Source organism: Danio aesculapii, chromosome 2 (genome assembly GCF_903798145.1).
Source record: "Danio aesculapii chromosome 2, fDanAes4.1, whole genome shotgun sequence".
In the NCBI taxonomy this organism is placed as follows: Eukaryota; Metazoa; Chordata; class Actinopteri; order Cypriniformes; family Danionidae; genus Danio; species Danio aesculapii.
This window is the reverse complement of record NC_079436.1, coordinates 21,432,727-21,454,631: the sequence shown is the minus strand read 5'-3', so window position 1 is coordinate 21,454,631 and position 21,905 is coordinate 21,432,727. Positions and strand designations below refer to the sequence as shown.

Below are 21,905 nucleotides of genomic sequence, written 5' to 3'. Positions count from 1 at the left end.
GCTGATCCATGCGGGAAGTCTTGAAACTATTTCCTTTAAAAGACTTTTCTCATGTTTCACATCATAGTCTCTTTTCAGCTGTCTTTGCCATTAGCTTCTCAGTTGCATACAATTCAAAACTTTTCCAGGTTTATTCCATGTTTTATAGGCAACATAATCCAGCTAGTCCTGATTTACAGAGGTGGTTTTAAATGAATCAAGTTTATTTTAGTACAGTCCTTTGTTAATAATCTGTATTTACTTTCATCTGTGTTTCAGAAAGCCACTTTTAAAGCCATGATTAACTATTCTAGATTAAAGCCTACTTCTGTTTTAATTCAACCTCTGTCCAGGAAACCTCCCTTTAAATAGTATGTTTTTTCATCCTCTTGACCTTTTTTTCTGCATTACAGCAGACTGGTATAAATCCCTAAATTTTCCCAAATAAAATCTTACTTTAAGCTAATTATAAAGATATTAACATCAAATTGAAAACATGACTTGAATGGATTTATTCAAATGTAGATTTAAAAATTTTTTTTTTTAATTATTTAAAGATAATTATTTTCTATAAAATGTGATAATTGCTAGGGATGTCCAGATCCGATACCATGATCAGAAATTCAGACTTTCAGGTGGTTTCAGACTCGATCGAAATTGGACCTTACCTCCCAATCAGGACTCGTGTATATATGTACAGTATATATATATATATATATATATATATATATATATATATATATATATATATATATATATATATATATATATATGTATATTATATATTCTCATTATTTTTAACACATCTGTAGTTATGCAGTGGCACAGAGTTAGACCTCTTTCTTGACTTCACACAGAAACAGCAACGCGTGCAGCATGACATCACTTTGTTACAGAGACGCTATTGGTTAAATGCTGGCAAAGTAGAACACGGAAGCAGCTTGAAGCGGAAAGCGCGAGTATGTCCACGGTCTGGAGGTATTATAAAGTTGATGATGACAACATTGCCATAGCAAACTGTGAGATTTGTAAACTTGGGATTACCTGCTAGTAATCTTTTTATATTAGATTTTTAAATATTTACTGTTGCACTAAAGTCCAAAAGTGAAGAGTTTATGTTTGTTATTACTTGATTGTTCAAGCACAAAAGTGCTTTGTCTGTTAACAGAGTTGTTGAATGTTAAAATAAGGTTAATTAAATAAAAAATAAGGAACATCCTGGATCTGTTTCTTCACTTTTTTTTATTTATTTTTTATTAAATATTATAGAAGTATCGGATTGGGTTTCGGTATCAGTAGAAACTCAAAATTAAATGACTCGAGGGCAAAAAAAACTGATCAGGACATCCCTAATAACAGCATTTTTGTGCATTTATCACAATACAAAAAATCACTTTTTAAAATTTAAAAAGTGCTTTAATTTTTTTGTATTTGTCATTTGATGTGCAACGCATTCAAAAAAGGTCTGAAGCATTCAAGATTTTTTACATTTTCAATTTAAAATGTCATTTTAAGTCTATGTTTAGAAATGAATTATAGCTGTTACTTAAATATAATTTAGTACCAAACAATCCCCTAAAAAATCCTGACATAAAACATTACTGACTGTATTATAGTACATTCATTGTATTGAAATAATCAGGTAACAGTAAAATATCATAAATATCAGTATTTTTGGTGAACATGGATGTTTAACTGTAAACGAAAAGTTGCTGACAATGTGAGAACATCTTATTTAAAGCAAGCCAATAATATCTCTGATTCCTAACAACCAAAACCTCTCATTAGACAACTTATGCATGGCTAAAAATGACCCTCGAGTTCACACCACTTTGCACAGCATCTGCCTTGGCTGTGCATAGCTAATATTTAAGGTCATGTGCAAGATTACAAAAAAATGTATGTAGACTAAAAGTCAAGACACAGCCTAGTAAACACTTAAACCAAAAGTCGAAGTTGTACAATTCAGCTTTTAATAGTGAAGCAAAGAATATGCTGCAAAATAAATTAGATATAAAACATGACAAGCACATATTTCGATTTTCTTTTCAACAAAGCAACATATAAATAAATGATATGTTGCATAACTCTACATAAAACAAAGTAAGTTCCTTTAGCGTACTTTTAACCCAACAAAAAGCAGATCGCCATTGTCAGGACATTGTTTCTATCTCTGAATATTTCTGTGGAGAACAGCGTCTGAAGGCTAGGTTTCAGTTCAGATACTAAGACCTTTGTTATACATTGGTAGAGACAAACACTGTTGAAAAAACACAGAGAGCATAAAGTATCTTAACATTGAGGCTGTTTCGGGAAAACAACAAACAAACAACGAAACAAAAAAGTTATTTTATGTGCTATATTGAGTTAATGGTATTATGTCGGCCATACACAGTTCTTCCTAAATTGATTAAATTCACTGAGCTGGGCGTTTTGGGGATTTGCTCTGTGAACGGGGTGTGTATGGTCTTTGGTTTTCTATGTGTAAGTTTAACCAAATGTTTATGGTTCTAGACTATGATATGGCAACTGGAATGCGGCCCGCAGTTCTCTGGGGCTCACATGGTACAAATGTTGACTTAGTGCAAATTTATATTACTTTTCTTTAACATTCAGAATGTTTCGGAGAAAATAATAATAATAATAATAATAATAGGTGATTATCAATAATAATAATAATAATAATAACAATAATATTATAATAAAGTAGTTTGGCTCCAGCAGCTGGTCAAACTAAATTTGTTCAAGTATTTCTCAAAAGAAAAAACGAAATCAAAACAACTACTTCTCTTTAAGACGCACTAAACAAAATGACTTTTCGTGAGGAAAGGGACGACAATAAAAACAACATTAAACAAACGCTAGAAGACAAATAATAATAAAAAGAAGAACATCCAGTAATAATACTTGTCTTGCATAGAGTTGCATGATTTTTTTCCTCCTCCTTCTCAGAATATATAGTTCCACACTTCAAAATAAGTCTCTTTATTGCAGTGCAGAGAATCAGGGCTGAACGTTTGACCCATGCACCCGTTCCCTCTCCCATCACCATTCCTTCATTAAAAAAAATATATTATGCTTTATTCTCCCTCCATCGTTTTTTCTTTTAATATGAAAGTGCCACGAAGACCTCTCCAACAACCTGTCCGTTGGGACGATCCAGAAACAAGAAAGGTTGTCCGAGTTTGCAGTACAAAAGTTTGTGGGTGAAACACACAATCCGCTGATATGTGCTTTGTACCAACAATAAACAGTTGGAGTTATGAGCAGCCGCACTCCTCCACTATCATGTTCTGGATGTCTTTCTTAATGATCTTCTGCTCCTCGTTGTAGTAGAGCATGGACATGGCCCGCAGGCGCGTGGGCACGCAGCACGACTTGATGTTGTTAAACGGACTGTACCCGCGCATCCGATAGTGATTGATGACGGTGGAATGGAAGGAGAGTGCAGAGCCTGTGATGCTCGCCACATGACTGGGACAGTCGCCCTCGCAGTAGTTCGCGTGATACCCAGATGGAGCGATGATCCAGTCGCTCCACCCAATGTCCTTGAAGTTGACGTAGAACTGCCGCTTGCAGCAGACTCGGATTTTACCATCGCACTCCAGGCCTCGCTTGCTGCGTCGGTGCTGGTGCTCCTCAGCCGGTTTAAGTACCACCATGAGGAATGGCCGGTGAGATTGTTCTCTCTCCTTGACTTTGTTTCCTTCTGCCGGGACCAGGATGGGTACAGCGCCAGCTTCAGCGCACATCGGACAGGAGACGTGGAGACTGAGCAAACTGCTGTCCCCGTCCAGCAGGTTCTGCACTGTGCGGGATACGGGTAATGTGTGCCAGCCGCTGCGCCGCGTGTCTACTGTCTTCTCAGACACCACTTGGTCCTCTGGTCCATTGGTGGAGCCTGGATCAGCTTTTCCATGTTGAAGGAGCTGAATGGATACTTTTCCCTTCACTCGGCTGCCCTTGGCTACTTTGAGGAACAGCCAGACGTTGGCCTGCTCCACCACTGACAGTGTGCTGCCCTCCTTGGAAATGTCAAATTTCAGGATATCAGGGGCATCTCCTGTGGACAAAAGACAAGAGACAATTGATTACCTTTGTGTTTGGTTTGAGATTTGCATTATTTAATGTTCACATTTTGCATTTAATCCCATTTCTGAGATCATAACAGTGGAAATCAAACAAAAAAGTGGTCCAAAATACTGCAAAGGTTTAGAGCAGGGGTGCCCAAACTCGGTTCTGGAGGGCCGGTGTCCTGCAAAGTTTAGTTCAAACCCCAATTAGACACACCTGGACTAGCTAATCAAGCTCTTACTAGACTTTCGAGAAACATCTGTGCAGGTATGGTGAGGCAAGTTGGAGTTCTGCAGAACACCGGCCCTCCAGGACCGAGTTTGGACACCCCTGGTTTAGAGAAACTACACACAATTATCCAGATGTAAAAAATGGAGCTGAGAGTACTCTGCAAATGAAAACTACAAATAACAATTGGTTGAAATAATATTAAAAAACATTCAAAACATTGAAGAAAAGGGTGTCACAGACTGGATGTGCCACTCAACACCACACCATGCACATGACAGTTGGAAGTAACACACAACGGACACACATTCGCATGTCATTTAAAATGAAACTATTCAGATGGTGCTCTGTGGCATGGCAGAAATATGAGCAGTGTTCTGAGTCGTAGCTGGGCGCCACAGACAGCTGCCAATTTGTGGCACCTTTGTGCGTACCCTGATAGAAACCTATGTTTAGAATTCGCAGAGCGGAGCATCATGCAAATGAATTAAGTTGCACCTCATTTACAATAGAGATCTCTGATTGGTTCGAACCAAGTCTTGGTTGTGAATCAAATGGTGAAAAATCAAAGATGTCACATTGTACCGGCCAGCACAGACATCCAGCCTCCATGCCGAATTTTACACAAGGATCTCATGGCCGTGACACAGCTTCAAAATTTATTTTCAAACCTGAAGAACGAATTTGCTCGAAATAATGCAAAAACAACCAATTTTCACTTTTTAGTGAAATATATGTGTCCTAATAGTGTTTTTAGCAACATGGGACAATATATGACCAGGCCTGTCATCTCAAAAAATGTGTTTTGGTGTTTCGTGACCCTTTAAGGCTACATCCACATGAAAATGTTTGTGTTTTTTTATTTTTATTTTACAGATTCTAAAAGTTTCTCGTTCATACATGTATCATTTGTTCAGCGCACCAAAAACTTTTGCGTATTGACCTAAATCTGTTGCTGTGTGGACGAGGCCTAGATCCATAATTTTTATTTGTTGGAGGTTTCATTTGCGATAGTCTGCTTTTCAAGGGAACGCTTTACTTTAATAAATATAAAAACAATGCAGTAGAAGATTTCTTGTTACACTCTGTACGAGCACATATCTACACTTGAAATACTCAAACTGAGAGAAATGCACAACAACAGTAATATTTAGTAGTTCCAAAATTAAAAAAACAAATGTGCATCTCTGTATGTTGCAAAACACTTATTTAGGTTAATTTACTTGACAACTATAGCTATTGAACAACCAGAGATGAACTGATGTGGAAATTTTGTTCGACACCAATGACTCTCTGTATTTGAAAGCTGATATATTGGCTGATAAATACAAATCTTAAATATGCTTTTTTTGGGGAATGCTTACCAAAATAAAATGCAAACGGAGACAATGAAAAATTTATATGTTAAAACCTCAACTGCAGGAAATTGCAAGGACACTTCTTTCTCAACACCATTTATCAAGATCAGAAAAAAGGCCATATACTGTACACAAACCTCCCCATATAACCTCCCATATATAACCTCCCCATATAAGCTCTTTTTAAGGAAAATATGAAAGGGATTCAAAATTGTTGACAAAAGAGACAGGTTAAAACAGGGGTTACTTCTGTTATGTGAAGTGGGATGCTGAAAAGGAAGTACGGATCCAAATACAGAATTTATTCAAAATAGAACGATCAGGCAAGCAACAGTCAACAGAGGGGCAAACAGATGTACAGTATACAGGCAAATCCAGAGTCGTGGTCAATAAACAGGCGGATGGTCAAAAGGCAGGCAGCAGCCAGGAATAAACAATAAAACAAAACAAGGGTCTAACACGGCAAGGCAAGGCAAGTGTCTGTGCTGCTTTTAAAGTCTAAGTAATCAGTTCATAACGATACTCCGGCTGTATGAGTGTGTAACCAATGGAATGAGGAACCGGTGTGTTTGTTTGTGTGGTACATGCTGGAAGTTGTAGTTTGTACATGTGATGGATTTGTAGCTCTCCAGCAATCTGCAGTAGTTAAATCGCTGGTGACTGTAACAACTTTTGATTCAATCAATCTAAATTCATGATAATATCAGGTGTAAACAGGCCTGTGAGTTTCATTAAAACCAAACCCCCCCAACACCCCCCCCCCCCCCCCACACAAAAAAAAACCACAAGGTACTGCACACTTGTAAAATCAAATGAACCAAAACATTTAATAAACAAACTCTCAAATGGTGCCGATGTGTACAGCAACTTTGTGAATGGCGCGAGTGGAAGTCTGCCTGATTTTGCAGTGGAGTTTTGCACTGTGTGGATCAGATTATTAATGACAAACAAACTCTGTTCAAGCCATTAGATGAGAAACAGCTCAACAGAATCCAAGCACAAAACGCCTGTCATACTAAACTGCAAGAGAGAGAGAGAGAGGATATGTTCTTTTTTGCGGTCGATCTCCACCATCTGCAGTTCTTCGTCAACACCTAGCCTTAGTCCATAAAAACATTTCCTGCTCCTAAAATCCTGGCACTCCATTTGTGTACATAAAGCATGTATGTTATGACAAGGGCCTTCCCTATAACTCGCACATGACTGTCTGCTATAAGCCAGCTCAGCATCAGTAACCACTGCCGATTGACTCTTTTAAACGTCTCTCTGCCAACCCCGATTAATTCAACTGTTTAGTCAACATGCCCGCATTAAATAAACCCTATGTTATCTGATATAAAGGATAGTTAGCGTGGATGTGAAAACCCCTTCTCCAGAAGTCAGTCTTTTATGTTTGTCAGTGAAATCTATCTAGACAAATAGTTGCGGCTTTATCTCTTTACTCACTCATCTCATATGACACTCGAATAATAGCCATCTAGGAAACTATAGAAGGGTCAATACACTCAAGAGTCTAGACGATTTTTAAACTGTTTCTCAAATGTTTTTTTTCCACGTCTCGAACCTTAAACGTTTGAAAGACGCCATTTGAATGTTGCGTCTAGCTATTTTGAACACAAGAGCGGTGGCTTATTTCTTTGTGCCACGATTGTCATGCTATTATGAAAATCTGCCTGGATGAATTACTATTTAAAGCTCATGAAAGCCTTTGAGATCTCTGAGTAACTTTCCTGGACGGTCTGTTCTCTTCATTGAATCTCACATTGTCAGAAAACTCCCACGAAACACTGAATGGACTTAACACTTAACAGGAAGAGCTATTTTTAAAAAGCTGAAGTGTGTAGTTTTGAATGTTAAAATAATCGCCCTGTTCCTATTTAATGAGCAGATACAACCATAACAGTTGATTCAGCCCCAAATCTGTAAACATTCAGGCTGTGTGGCGCTTTGTCCACGGGTTTGGGGCGACCAGTGGCAGTTTGTTTGGAAGCAGTCTTCATATTTGTTTGGTGAGGATGGCGGTGCAAACTGAAACGAAAGCCAATATTCGCTTACTCTGTGGATTAAGTTGTCAAACAGATCTGTGAACAATGTAGTGCCACCATGCAAATGTGAATCTGTTTGAAGTTTCTGTTATGCTCCCATATACTCAGTTCATTTATCAGTTGCTACACCTTTTTTGTTTTGCTCGGCGAGTTGTTGATGGTAGACACTGGAATTTCTGGCAAGTAATGAGAAATATGGCTCAGCAATGGTAAACACTGTAAAAATATACTGCAGGGCCTGTTTCAGAAAAGAGGTTTGTCTAACTCCAGAAGCTGATTTCTAAAAGAGAGTTATACTCAAAAGTCAGTTACATTGGTAACGTTCTCTGTGAACCTAATCAGAAGTAGGTTTTCTTCAATAAACCCTGAGACTCTTTATGTCGTCTTTAAAAGCACAAACTTCATTCATTGATGCACGCAGCAAAAATTATTTTCTTATCAAGCATTTTATCGATTTCAGATAGAAGTATAAAAAAATTAAGATAGGATTTCTTTATAAGACAATTATATTAGATATTTAATCTTATTTGCTTACTTATTGCTTCAATTTCTAATTTGCATCTAAATTAAGTGCATTTTTCTAATGTAAAATGATCTGCCAGCATGGTCATAAAAATAATCTCAATTAAATACAGCTTATTTTGAGTGTCCGTTACTAGGTGTACATTTACAATAGCTCTGCCCTCAAATGTCGTACAAGGTTAAACTTGCTCATTTCAGCTGATCTGAAACTGGAAAACTCAAGAGTTGGTCGAACCTCATCTTTGAAGTGGACCCCAGATTAAAAAGGTTCTAAAATGTATTTTTTGCAGGGACGCCACAGAAAAAGCATTTTGGCTCCCTCAAATCTTGTAATAAACCGTTCTTAAAACCAAGGGTTGCCTTTTTTTCAGCCCATGACCCCCAAAATAACAATGCCAGTGACTCGCGACCCCCAGATAGTAAAAATATAAATATATAAAGTAGCTCACCCAACAATATGCCTATATAAACACAAGCATATTGACAACACAAAGAACAGTATAACAACCATATAATTTTTATAGTCATTTATTAATATGTTTAATTTAATATTAACCTCACCTAAAGAGACTGGTCGGCACAATGATTTCAGCCCACCCAAGTCTATTCTTAATTTCATAATTTTGGAGACCGCCACTCAGAGATCATTCTCAATATTCATTTGTAGCCTATATTTATTTTTAATGTATTTGATTGTCTTAAAGGTGTCAGAAAGTTTAATCTGGTGCTAAAAAAACACAATTGATCTGACACTATTGCTGTGTTGTTAATCTAATGGAAACACACCAATCATATGAATTAAATAATTAAAAGGCTGATGGCTTTTCATTTGTATGTTGTTGTTTTTATGTAACTATTAACTGCTATTTTTATTTGTGGGTTTTGGATAAAATATGTTCATTCTAATAGTTTAATAAAATTAATTTGACTTTTGGCAATCACCAAGCAACCCCCCTCATTGTCCCGCGACCCCCACTTTGAGAACCACTGATTAAAACAACCATTTTTTTTTCTTGGTGTGAAGAATGTTTTAAAAATCTAACATAAAAAATAAAAGTAATAATGAAATAATCATTAATTAAATTATTAAAAGTAATAGTCTGTTTTTTGTCCTATGTTGCCCCCCATCATTGGATTAAAAGTTTAAACGGACAACTGTGTGCCCCTTTGTTCAATACTTGAAAATTGTATAAATATTCAGTACATACTGTATCATTCATTCATTCATTTATTTATTTTCCTTCAGCTTAGTCCCTTTATTAACAGGGGTCGACACAGTGGAATGACACCTCAGTACATATCAAGCAATCTGTAATGACAAACAACCCCCCCCCCCCCCCTACAAAAAAGGTTGGATCCATTGCTGTTGGATCCAAAATAGTCTGCCCTTCAGTCTTTTTAAAAAACAAATCATGCTTGCTTGTAAACGAATTTGCGCTAAAATTTGGTAAATAAAGTAAATAAATACCAAAGATCTTTCTGACTGTCTTGAGCTATATCAAAAAATAAAGCTCATCCACTTTTTTCTAATGTTGGCATCAGAAGGAAGGCAGCACAAAGAATGTATTTTTCCACAACCTGTCCCCGCCAAGCATCTTGTTGTCTTTATAGAAAATTAATCTTTTGGTTTCTGCATAGACTCTTCTTTTACATCTCTGATTATTGACTTCATACAGCTCAAATCAAGGGGCGGAGCAGTGATGGGTGGGGTTTTCCCAAACTGTGATGTAATATAGTTGCACATTCCACAACCTGTCATTTTGGCTTCAACATAAGCCATTTTTTGTCTAATGATGCAGTCTTAAATTATCAAACTTTTGTTTTATAGTATAATAATATTTTATAGTTTGCTTTCTCTGCTTGTGATCGCTTTTATAGAATTAAAAAGTTTGATGGACATAAAAGATTCTTTAAGGAATCTTCAGTCTCAACTAGGAACCTTTATTTTTCTGAAAAAGAAACAGCAAAGCACTGGTTTCTGATTGCAAATGAATGCACCTCTCTCTCACTCTCTGAGTGCGTGTGTGTCACTATCCTGCTTGATCTCTTATCTGAACACCTCTTAACTCGAACAAGAGTTGCAGTGTGTGACCAAGCATAAAGACCTGGCCTTTCTTTCCATATTAAAAGGCAACGTGCTCTTTTGCCACTATCACTTGGTTCCTCATTCAGTCTTTCTGAACTCACTAGTAGTTTTATTGTCTTTCTCGTAGGTTGAAACAAACGGCACGTGTCTCTGAGGTGAAGGTCTGGGTGAAGTGGACACTTCAGGAGCTTGTCCTGTAAGTAACACTGCAATCTCGAAGGTCAAATGTGCTGGATGTCTCGAAACTCACACTCAATTATTATTATTCATTTTTGGACACTCTTATCATATTGTCACTACACTTTATCTCTTTTAGATGTTCAGTGTTTGCTATAGTTGTGTCTGTGCACTGTAACATCAAGGATAAGCCTGTTTTGACAATTGGAAAGCTGCATTGATATCACTTGCTTGCATTCTGGTTTCTACACAAAGATCATGTCTAGTTGAGCACGTAGAGTATCAAAGAAGATCAAAGGATTGTTTACTTTGTGTTACAGTCGTACCGTGGGTAAACACATTCTGATGATATCTGGAATTTATAAAATGGCTTTTGGTCAAGGTTCCGGTTTTATCAACACAAAACCTATAGATACATGCTAAATAATTGACTGATCTTTTTAAAACCTAATGTAACAACTGTTTGTCTAACTTGTTGTGTATAACTGTTTATGTAAAACAATTGACAGTCAGGGCTGAATATATGCCATAAATCAAAAGAGGCCAGGAATATGCATCAAATTTGTGTTAAATATACTGAAAATGTATTTTGTTTGGAATTACTTTGAACTGAGTGACTTATGTACAAGTACAAACAAGTACTGTTTAAGACTGCAGTTAAGCTCTAGATTAATAATATTTAGCTAAAATATGACGCAAAAACTATTGATACAACTCAACTGAGGCAGGGATGCTTGTTTATGGGGTATTTCAGAATTTTATATGTCTGTGTTAATGATTTTACTTGCTGTTCACAATTTCTTTTAAAATTATTTTAAAAGAAGGCATAAAAGACAATCGGTATCAGCAGATATCACTGAATATTTGGCTAAATTCAGTATTAGTGAATTAGTGTATAATATAATGTAAAATCATATCAAATAATAAAAACAGTATAATAATATAATATTTAATATATTTAATTAATTTATAATATAATATATAATAATTCAGTATAATATAGTAAATATATAAGTATAATATATAATATAATACAAAAATCAATATAATATAATAACAGTATAATAATATAATATTTAATATATTTAATTAATTTATAATATAATATATAATAATTCAGTATAATTTAATAAATATATAAGTATAATAATATATAATATAATACAAAAATCAATATAATATAATAAAAACAGTATGATAATAATATAATATTTAATATATTTAATTAATTTATAATATAATACATACAGTATAATATAATATAATAATTCAATATAATAATATAATATTTAAGATATTTAATTCATTTATAATATAATATAATATAATATAATATAATATAATATAATATAATATAATATAATATTTATTTTCTTTTCGGCTTAGTCCCTTTATTAATCTGGGGTTGCCACAGCGGAATGAACCGCCAACTTATCCAGCATATGTTTTACGTAGCGGATGCTCTTCTACCTGCAACCCATCACTGGGAAACATCCATACACACTCATTCACACACATACACTACGGACAATTTAGCCTACCCAATTAACCTATACCACATGTGTTTTGGACTTGTGGGGGAAACCGGAGCACCCTGATGAAACTTATATTCATTATAAATGAATAAATTTAATTCGTTTATAATATAATAAATACAGTATAATATAATAAATACAGTATAATATAATATAATATAATATAATATAATATAATATAATATAATGCAATATAATATAATATAATATAATATAATGTGATATAATAAATATATAATATATAACCAAAATGAATGTAATGTATTTATTATATTATATAATATAATAACATGTAATAAAAACAGTATAATAATATAATATTTATTATATTGAATTCATTTATTTATTAATTATTAGTATTTATTAAATATTTATTTAATAGCATGATTCAATTTTTCTTGAATTTTTTGCATGAACATGCATTTCAAAGACTTTGCAGAATAGCACCATAAATTTCTTTTTCCTATTTAAATTTCATTTGTATACACCAGGTTGGGAATCATCTTACTAAAGGCATTTGGAATTGATGTTGGCCCACTGAAACACTTTGAGAAAATCATTTTCTTTTGTGTTAAATAAAAACCGCATCCACCCAAAGCTTGTGTTAAGAAGACGCCTCAATGTAGTCGCATGCATTGTTGTACCAGGATGTAAAAGTGATATCGCAGTCTCTGATCACTTCAACAATCACCCAATGAATGCAACACAAAACATATTCTTCACATAAGCAAGTGTAATCTTGCGTCTACACACAATACAGTATTGCACATCTTATTGTCTTGTACAATACACAAAGCTATCACCTATCTGTCCGCTAATAATAAATCGTCAGGAGACAGGGGTAGCACAAGGGTCAGGACGGCAAATAAATAGTTAATAGCATCCCTCACAGTTCAAATGTAAAGAACTTTAAGGCCTGCTGTAATGCGTCAGTCAACTTCTGAGCAGTTTCAGGAAGAGGTAAGACGAGGCAACAAGTCTGAACAGCAAAACAGTGTGAGATCCAGATCGAACGTCTACACTGTAAAAAATGCTGGGTTCCACACAATTGGTTTGCATTGGGACAACGTGATGGAATCAAGTTAACTTATTGGTTTTTACAAATGTAAGTGGATTGAACATAAAACAATTGAGTTGTCTCCAAAAAAGTCTTTCAGCTTATTTTAAATAAGTAGTTTGAACAAACCGCAAACATCATTTTTTGAGTGTACACTGTAAAAAGAAAGCAGGGTTCCACACACATCTTTCATGTTGTCCCAACTCAAATTGTTTAAGTTAAATCAATTGTTTTTACAAATATAAGTTGGTTGAACATGAAACAATTAAGTTATCCCCAAACCTCAAAAGCTGTGTTGTTTAGCTCATTATAAATAAGCAGTTAGAACGAACAGCAAATGTCATTTTTGAGTATATGAGTGAAGGGCTGCTAAAGTTAATCAGAATTTCACCATTTTTGTCAGTCTCACTCAAGTCTCCAACTCTGAGACAGTTTAGAACAGATTACAACAGCTTTAACTGTAGCACAAGCATTGAGTGAATTAGTTTAGTACAAATTCAGTGTTTTAACCACTGCATGCACTGAAAAAATACGATTCATTGGATTTACTGCATTTTTAAATAGTTGCAAACAATTTATATGGGCTGAATTTAAACACAAATTAAGTTGAACATTACTAAATGTAATTAGTTTGTTTAAATTCAGCCCATATAAATTGTTTGCAACCACTTACCTTAAAACAAATCTAGTAAATACAATGGATAATTTTTTTTTTCAGTGTGTGCGGAACTTCATTTGAAAAGTGATTTCTTTAGACATTATTGACCTTATTCTGCAATGCGGAAGTGCGCTGGTTTTTGGGATTGTTTACAATTTCCAATTCCAGGGTATCTGCAGGGTCTTTAAAAAGTCTTAAAATGTCTTAAATCTCAAAAGCCTAATTTTAGGCCTTAAAAAGTCTTAAATCTACTGAAATATTGTGTTGTAGATCTTAAATTTTAATTTTCTTTTGTTTATGTATAGCCAACCAATCAGGCTATTACACCCATACATTCACCAACAATACCAATCTCAATAAAACTTTTAACTCTTAATTTAAAAATAGCATTTAATTACTTTCCTTACAGTAACATTTGTTTCAAAATTCTCCATTTATTTCCTGCTGAGAATACTGACCTGACCTATATTTTTTATTATTGAATATTATAATTATTATTGTGTTGGTAAATGTATTAAATTATAACCTTTTTTTGATAGGGCAAGTGAAAATCATTTCCAACTGGGATATTTCGAAAAAATCCTTAGTGTTTAGCCCTGTAGAGCATAAAAAGCTGTTTTTAACATCTAAAAACCAATGGAAATGTTTGAGACTGGAAATCTTGTGCCAAAAAGATTCCAATGGAAGAATGTGAAGAATAAGGTCAACATAGCTCACCTACCATTAAAAATTCTCATAATTTGTGCTTCAGTTGCAGATAGACGTCAATAAAACAGACAATTTTTGACCCATCGTTGGGTCAAACAGAACAACATTGGGTAGATTAAACATCAATTGTTTCATCTGTGTTGTTACACTCTCAAAAATACTGTGTTGTTATCTAACATTGAACAAAATATTGACAACACCCAACATTGGGTTCATTTTAATTGGGCAAATTTGACACTTTAAATCCCAACAGTTGGGTTAGACCATTTAAGACCCATCGTTGGGTTACAACAAATTTTTTTTAATGTGTAAATACAATTAAAACATATTTTGACTCCTGGTATAGTTTAAAGCATTAGCTGAGATACATTTTTATTGTGTTAATAAAATTGTAATGACAATGCATTTACAAACAGAGCTGTAATTTGTTATTAAGATATATGAAAAGGGGGTAAAGCTATTTTATGTACAGAAAACCATTATTTTTGTATACTATTACACCCCAAAAAACCATATATCTATCATATTATCAACCGTTTGACTTTCCTACTCCATAGAAACCAAAAAGAAACATACTGTACAATGCAAGTCAATGGCGTCCAGTGTTGTTTCACAACCATATGTCCTGAGAGGTATCTTATTCCAAGTTTCAAAGGTAAAAAGTAAGTCAAACAACACTGAAACAACATGAGAGTGAGTAACTAACCGAATTGTAATTTTTGGGCAAACTATATGATGATTAATTAATTTTTTTTATGCATTTCAAACTTCTGATGGGCCTTTCTTCCGCCGACTCATCCTGTCTTTCCGTTTCACTAAGATACTTTCAAAGAAACCCCGACCATTCCACACACCAACAGAAGAGCAGCCCAGAGTAATTACTGGGCCCCATATTTTGATGAATGGAGCAATTATGGCCAGCTAACAGCCCTGTGGGTTTTGTATGGGATCGAAGCACCCCACCCCTCTGCCCAGCTTCCCCGGAGCATCATTAACACCCCTACAAGTCCTATAAAGGCTCCGAGGGGCCTTTTTTTAATCTTAGGTTCATTCAAAAGGTCTATTTATAGCTTCAAGGCATTATGCACATTTATGTAAGCAAACAAGCACAAACGTTAGTGCCGCCAAACGTTTGCTGGCTCCTTCATGCTCTCAATGATGATAGCTGCAATTAATGAGCTCCCATTAAGCCTGTGTGGGACTGTTGGTGGTCAATCTGTGTATAAGAATCAGACATGACTGCCAATCCACATCATGGCCAGTGCTGGTCTAAACATAGGTCAGCCTTGTTATCTTTAGAAACACTGCTATATTGTTTTTGTGGGGGAAAAAAAAAGCCCTCATGACATGAGATTGGGCCGCTTCAACCATCCGGTTCCATACCCCATTCAGACAAAATGTTGTTAGCTTTTTTTTCCTTTCTTTTTTTACAGCAGTGTCATGCTGATTTGTGGATCAGTGACATTGTTATAAATAAGTCATGAGGAACCAATTAAAAATGGAATGTACTTGTGGATCTTCCCATCCCAGACTTGAACCGACTGGGATGTAGAGTTTGTTAGGGGTGGCTCCAAAGTGTATTCAATAAAAAAAGACCATTGTTTGGGCCATTTTTGTTTTTTAATCGTAAAAAAATGGATCATTAGACTGGTGGCACCATGCTAAATGCATATCATCAGGTCAGCAGATGCATATTTTTAGAGTCAGAGAGCTCAGCATTAGCGTTAATATGACCTGTATGACATTTCGAATGAATGATACTTAATGAAAAAAACATCACGTGAATGTTAACGGTACAGTCCATCCAAATCTAAAACTCAGTTCTCATGTGGCTCCAAATCTCAAACACAAAGGGGAACTGTGGATTGCATTTTAGGTCCAAACAACATCAGAACCAGTTGACCTTATTTATATTATCTTCTAATTCATCACGAGAGTGAGATAATAAGGTAAACTATTCCTTTAAATGGATCCGTTTACCCCCAAAAATCAAATTTACAGTCCATTTACTCATCATCAAAGTGATTGTGAATGATTCTTTTATACTGCTGAATAAAATCTAAGATCATTTGAACAATGTTGGAAACTAACTTTTATAACAGTTTAAAAAATGGCATTATGTTTCCAACATTCTTCAGGAGATTTTCTTTTGTGTTTAACAGACAAAAAACGATGAGTAAATGAGGGCAGGTTTTACATTTCTGGGTAAACTGTTCCTTTAAGTAGATTTTTAAGTGAATATTTAACGTATGTCGGATGCATATCGTGATAAAGTGTCCGTATTGATACTGAATCGCTGTCTCTACAGTTTCCCGCAGCTTGCCAGGATTAAAGATGTTTGAGTGGCTATATTCAATAGCTGTTAATAGGGGCATCATTTCCTCATTTCATATCAGTAGTGCGGCGCCGAGAGCCTCCCGCTGCAGCGCGCAGTTAGAGTGTTAATACTCCACAGCTGCAGCGCATGTGTTCCCCTTAAGATGACTCTCCCTCCCTCCCTCAGACCTCCGCTAACACCTACCTGAGTGCTTTTTAAAAGCACTCCTTCCAAACAGTAGTCTGAGTGGAGCCATCTGAGGTGACATCCACTGTACATCATATACTGTATACTGTTAAGAGTTTTGCGCTACGCAGCTTAAAAATGCAAACTCACAATATCGTACAATATTAAGCCTATGGGGCTAATTTTATTACAATCTATTAAAAACTAGAAAAAGGGATCGTTTACACACAAATTTACTCACCCTCCGTTTCTTACAAACCTGTTTGAGTTTCTTCTGTTAAACATAAAAAGAGATATTTTGAAGAATGATGGAAACCTGTAGCCACTGACTTCCATTGTATGCCCCCCATACTTATTCTTCAGAATATTTCTTTTTTGTTCAACAGAATAAAAAACTCATAAAGATTAAAAAACAACTTGTAAATGGTGAGTAAATTTTCATTTTTAATTAAAACCACTTGTTTATCCTCATAATGGATTGTAACTATAATTACATTAAAGAATAATCAAATAACGTTTTATTGTTCAGTAGTTTGCTCCTAATACATTTCTTAATTTTGATCTATATAATCTAAAACGTTAGATATGTGACTGTGATGAAATTATCATTAACCAAGATCATTGTAGGTTCATTATGAAACCAAAGGGATGTTCACAGTTTGTTACTAGTTAATTTATGAAAATTATAATTTAATTATATATCTTTTAATAATTCTATACATTCTACATGTAACAAATATATTAATACACTTTCTAATTGTGCATCCAAGATCTAAAAGTAAGGCTTCATCAGCAAATTTCTCCAGCGTCTCACTCAACAGGTGAGCATTCGTCACTTAGCACCTCAAACAGCCTATTAATGTCAACACATTTCCTCATAAAAGCCACACTAAAGCGTGTCTCACCTGGCTCCGCGAAGGTGATGATCTCGAAGGGCTGCTCTTCGGGCTGCTCTCTGTGCTCCCCTAGCCCCCCTCCATCTTCTTCCATCTCCACTGTGCCATCCTCGCCCACCCGTCCCACGTGTAGCTTGCGGATGGCGTTGAGCAGGGCGGCGCGGGGCACCGGGTGCGTGACGTTGGGCCGGGTGTTCAGATGCAGCATGTTGAGGATGTGCTGCTTGACCGCCTCCACCATGTCACTCTGCTCCTCCGAGTCCTTGGGCCTTTGGGCAAGAGCGCAGGACGGGCAAGGGGTCACGGGATCATCGGGCCGTCCCGCACCTGGAGAGCCACTCTCAGATGGAGTGGGCGAGCAGCCCCCTGACAAACAGCCGGAGAGCAGCAGCAGCACCCCTGTCACGAGCGTAAGCGAGGACATCCTGAGTGACGGCAGACTCACACCTCAGTCCTGTTCTGCTCCTCTGCCAAGATCACAGTCGCCGCGCTGGCTTGTTTGTCAGATCGATACGGAAAAAGCGGGAGCCAGTCCAAAATAATCCTTATCTGAACGGAGCGTTCATGGTGCTAAAAGTTGAAGGAAGCGCAGCTGGTCCTCTCTCTCCTCCTGCAGGTCGATGAGCTCCGGGTCGCGTCCGTGCAGCAGAGCTGTGGAGAAACCTGATGGTGCACGGCTGCCCGTGCTAGAGTTGAATGGTTGAGTGTAAAGTGGGCAGGGTTAGACAGTTCTCTGACTCTTTCTTTAGCACTCTCTCCCTCTCTGGCTTCTCACTGTTTGTCCCCTCTCTCTTTCTCTCTCTGTAATTATACCTTCCTCCTCTTCATCCCTCCCTCTCACTTTATTACAATCTTTCTCACTACTGACTCACTGACTTTTTCATCTCTCCCTCCCTCCCTCTCGCTCGCTCTCTCTTCAGTGACTCCTCCAGTAACGTGTACCATTTTTTTTTCCTCCGGAGAATCTAAGTTGCTCTTACGCACCCTCTCTCTCTCCTTTTTTTTTTCCACCGATCATTCATCTCTCCAGCCATCAATCCTTCGGCACCTGTTGTGCAGGCTGGAGAACCGTGTGGTGGAATAATCTCCTGGAGAGGGAAAAGTCGAGGGGTCAACGTGATTATCATGGCTATCTGTGTGCATAACACACATGTAAACACACTCATTCATGCTCGGTTAGGCGTGCACACAGCAGACGGATGCACTTTTATAAAGGAGAAAGAGAAGAGAGTGAAGTGAGGGGCTTCCTCCAGTTTAAATGAGCATTGAAAAGCATCAACTGTTGTATGTCACATTCATTCAGTTAGGACAGGCATTTATAAGAGAGATTCATCCATTTAAAATACACATTTATAAAAAATATATATTATTTATGTAGAAATAAAACATATAGCTTTTCACATCATAGTGATGCATGGCAGTGACTTCACTTGACTCCCTCTTGTGGTTATAATGCGCACATTCTCCACCATTTCAAATGATTTCAGATCAATCATCTTACAAGTTTCAAATCTGGACAGAACAATTCATATGAATAAAGCCCTGTAGGTGATGCAGCTAAACACAGGAATGTTCCTGACTGCAGAACAGACGTACCTCAGTGCTCCTCCAGATGTTCAGACCATGCACCTCCAGAGACCAATGAGGGCTGATTTTCGGCCACGACGCGTGTATGTCAGACAGATGCATGCTGGTCCATACATGCTGGAGCGCATCTCACCTTTCATTCCTTGGCTTCTGTGAACATGGAATACTCACAGAGTCACTCTGGCCCTCCTGAACTCTGTCCTTCCTGAACTCCAGCTTTAGAATCTATCATGATGCCTGTACCTAACAATTTAAGAATTTAAGGCTATAATGATTATATATAAATGCTTATTACCTACATACATTTTAAATATGCAAAAGTGCGAGGTCTGTAAAAGTTCTATAATGTTTTAAAAATAGCCAAAGCTGCATTTACTTGATCAAAACACAAACAAACTGTAATGTTGTGTAATATAACACTTCAAAATGAACTGTTTTAATGTATTTTAAAATATGATTTATTCCTGTCATGGGAAATCTTAATATTAAGCAGGAATTTCTTCAGTCTTTATATGATCCTTCAGAAATCATTCTAACCCTTTAATTTCCACTCTAAGAAAAACACATTTTGACTCATTTCTTAGGTTGAATGAGCAAACAACATCACTTTTAACCTATTATAAACAAAAGGTCAACCAATGTGGTTTCAATGCTAGGTAAAGGGCTAATATGCAGATTTGGAGCTCAAGAAATACTTGCTTACTTACTCCCATGATATTTAGCCGCACCATGTTGGTGTTGCGTAACATACATTTTTTATGATATGGGTCGTTAACCCAATGCTTAACCCCAACATAGAGGACCAGGACATAAACAAATACACTACGGACAATTTAGCTTACCCAATTCACCTATAGCGCATGTCTTCGGACTTGGGGGGAAAACCGGAGCACCCGGAGGAAACCCATGCCAAAACAGGGAGAACATGCAAACTCCTCACAGAAATGCCAACTGGCCCGGCCGAGGATCGAACCAGTGACCTTCTTGCTGGGAGGCGACAACATTACCCACTGCGCCACTGGGCTGCTTTATATTTTTATGGAAATCATGATACTTTTTTCAGGATTTTATTTTATTTTATTTTATGAACAGAATTGGTGTGCTTTATGAATACTTATTACATTAAATTGTATTAAATAGCATTATGAACTTCCTTATTGTCACTTTTAATCAGAAGTTTTGAAAAAAAGATATGCATGTCATGACTAATCCTGCCAAGAAGTTGTTTTATTTTTTAAAGGATATTGTGGACAAATAATAATTTTTGAAATCATCATCAAATGACTCAAATAGTGATTAACAGTTTAAAGTGACAGTTGTCCCAAATATAAAATAAATATAAATGGAAGTCATCATTGAGTCACCCTCATGTAGTTCCAAACCTGCATGACTATGAAATTTTGTTTTCTGTGGAACATGAAAAAAGACATTTCAACTTTTGTCCATACAGTTAAAAGGTAATGGACTAGTTCACCCAAAAATTTAAAAATGCTGTTTTTTTTAACTTACCTTTTAGGATACATTTGAACACTGTTTTTCAACCACATTCCTGGAGGACCACCAACACTGAATGTTTTGGATGTCTCCTTTGGCTGTCACACCCATTAGAGGTGTTTCAATCTCTGCTGATGAGCTGATGATCTGAATCAGGTGTGTTTGGTTAAGGAGACAGTAGATGTGTACCAAATCGCATACTTGTGCACTATTCTATAAATAGTGTAAGTTGTTCGTTCACACTGAAAACTGTAAAAAGAAGTGCACTTTAAATACCTGGATAATGCACTTATTCAACCGTTAAAAATAAGTGTGGAATGTTGGACACTTCACGCACTCAACAACCGCTGCTATGCTCACGTGGCAAAAGGGGCGGAGCCAGGGACGTTGCTAGACATAAAGCTCTATTGGGGCATGTACCCCCTTCCCCCATCCCCATTTATATATATATATAAATACACAATATATACACACTATACATATGTAAATACACTATGTATATATATACACATACACACTGTATACATATATATATATATATATAATATATATAAATATATATATATATGGTGTATTTATAGTGTATGTATATTACATATGTAACATATGTATATTATATTTATTAGAAATAATTTTTTTCTTATTATACATTTATTCTTCAAAATAATCTTAAATGTAACCGGAAAACAATGTTAAGACAACTGGAGTGATGCTAAGATCATTTAAGAAATTACTTTTGCATAAATATTAATTTCATTTGAATGAAATTCTATAGACAATTCAATAAAATACAAAAAAAAAAGATGTGTTATAGGATTATCTGTTGTAGACTTGACACATGGCAGAGAATTAGGTTTGTTAAGTCTTACCTCCCTGACTCGTCATCCCTCCTTTTTGCTTCATACAACATCAGGATGCACGCTTAGTAAGATCACCATAATATTGTTTAAACTTTAGTTTTGTCCACTTGCAAAACAAAAAAAGGCTGTTATGCTGGT

At 36.0% G+C, this 21,905-nt stretch overlaps 1 protein-coding gene across 1 annotated transcript; it reads right to left on the bottom strand.

Moving 5' to 3' along the window:
- Positions 1-1,951: 1,951 nt before the first annotated feature.
- inhbab (inhibin subunit beta Ab) lies at positions 1,952-18,682 on the bottom strand. Its single transcript, XM_056466340.1, has 2 exons — positions 17,836-18,682; positions 1,952-4,042 (listed from the first exon to the last, which is right to left on the bottom strand). Exons 1-2 carry the CDS (start codon positions 18,248-18,250, stop codon positions 3,240-3,242), a joined length of 1,218 nt encoding a protein of 405 aa, XP_056322315.1. The 5' UTR covers positions 18,251-18,682; the 3' UTR covers positions 1,952-3,239.
- Between the last annotated feature and the right edge of the window lie 3,223 nt (positions 18,683-21,905).

What these genes read in the sequence shown, in the direction of transcription:
- inhbab (XM_056466340.1), bottom strand. Translation starts at nt 18,250, where the DNA reads ATGTCCTCGCTTACGCTCGTGACAGGGGTGCTGCTGCTGCTCTCCGGC. An exon ending in CATCACCTTCGCGGAGCCAG is followed by an intron (nt 4,043 to 17,835) that starts GTGAGACACGCT and finishes TTTTGTCCACAG; the next exon opens with GAGATGCCCCTGATATCCTG.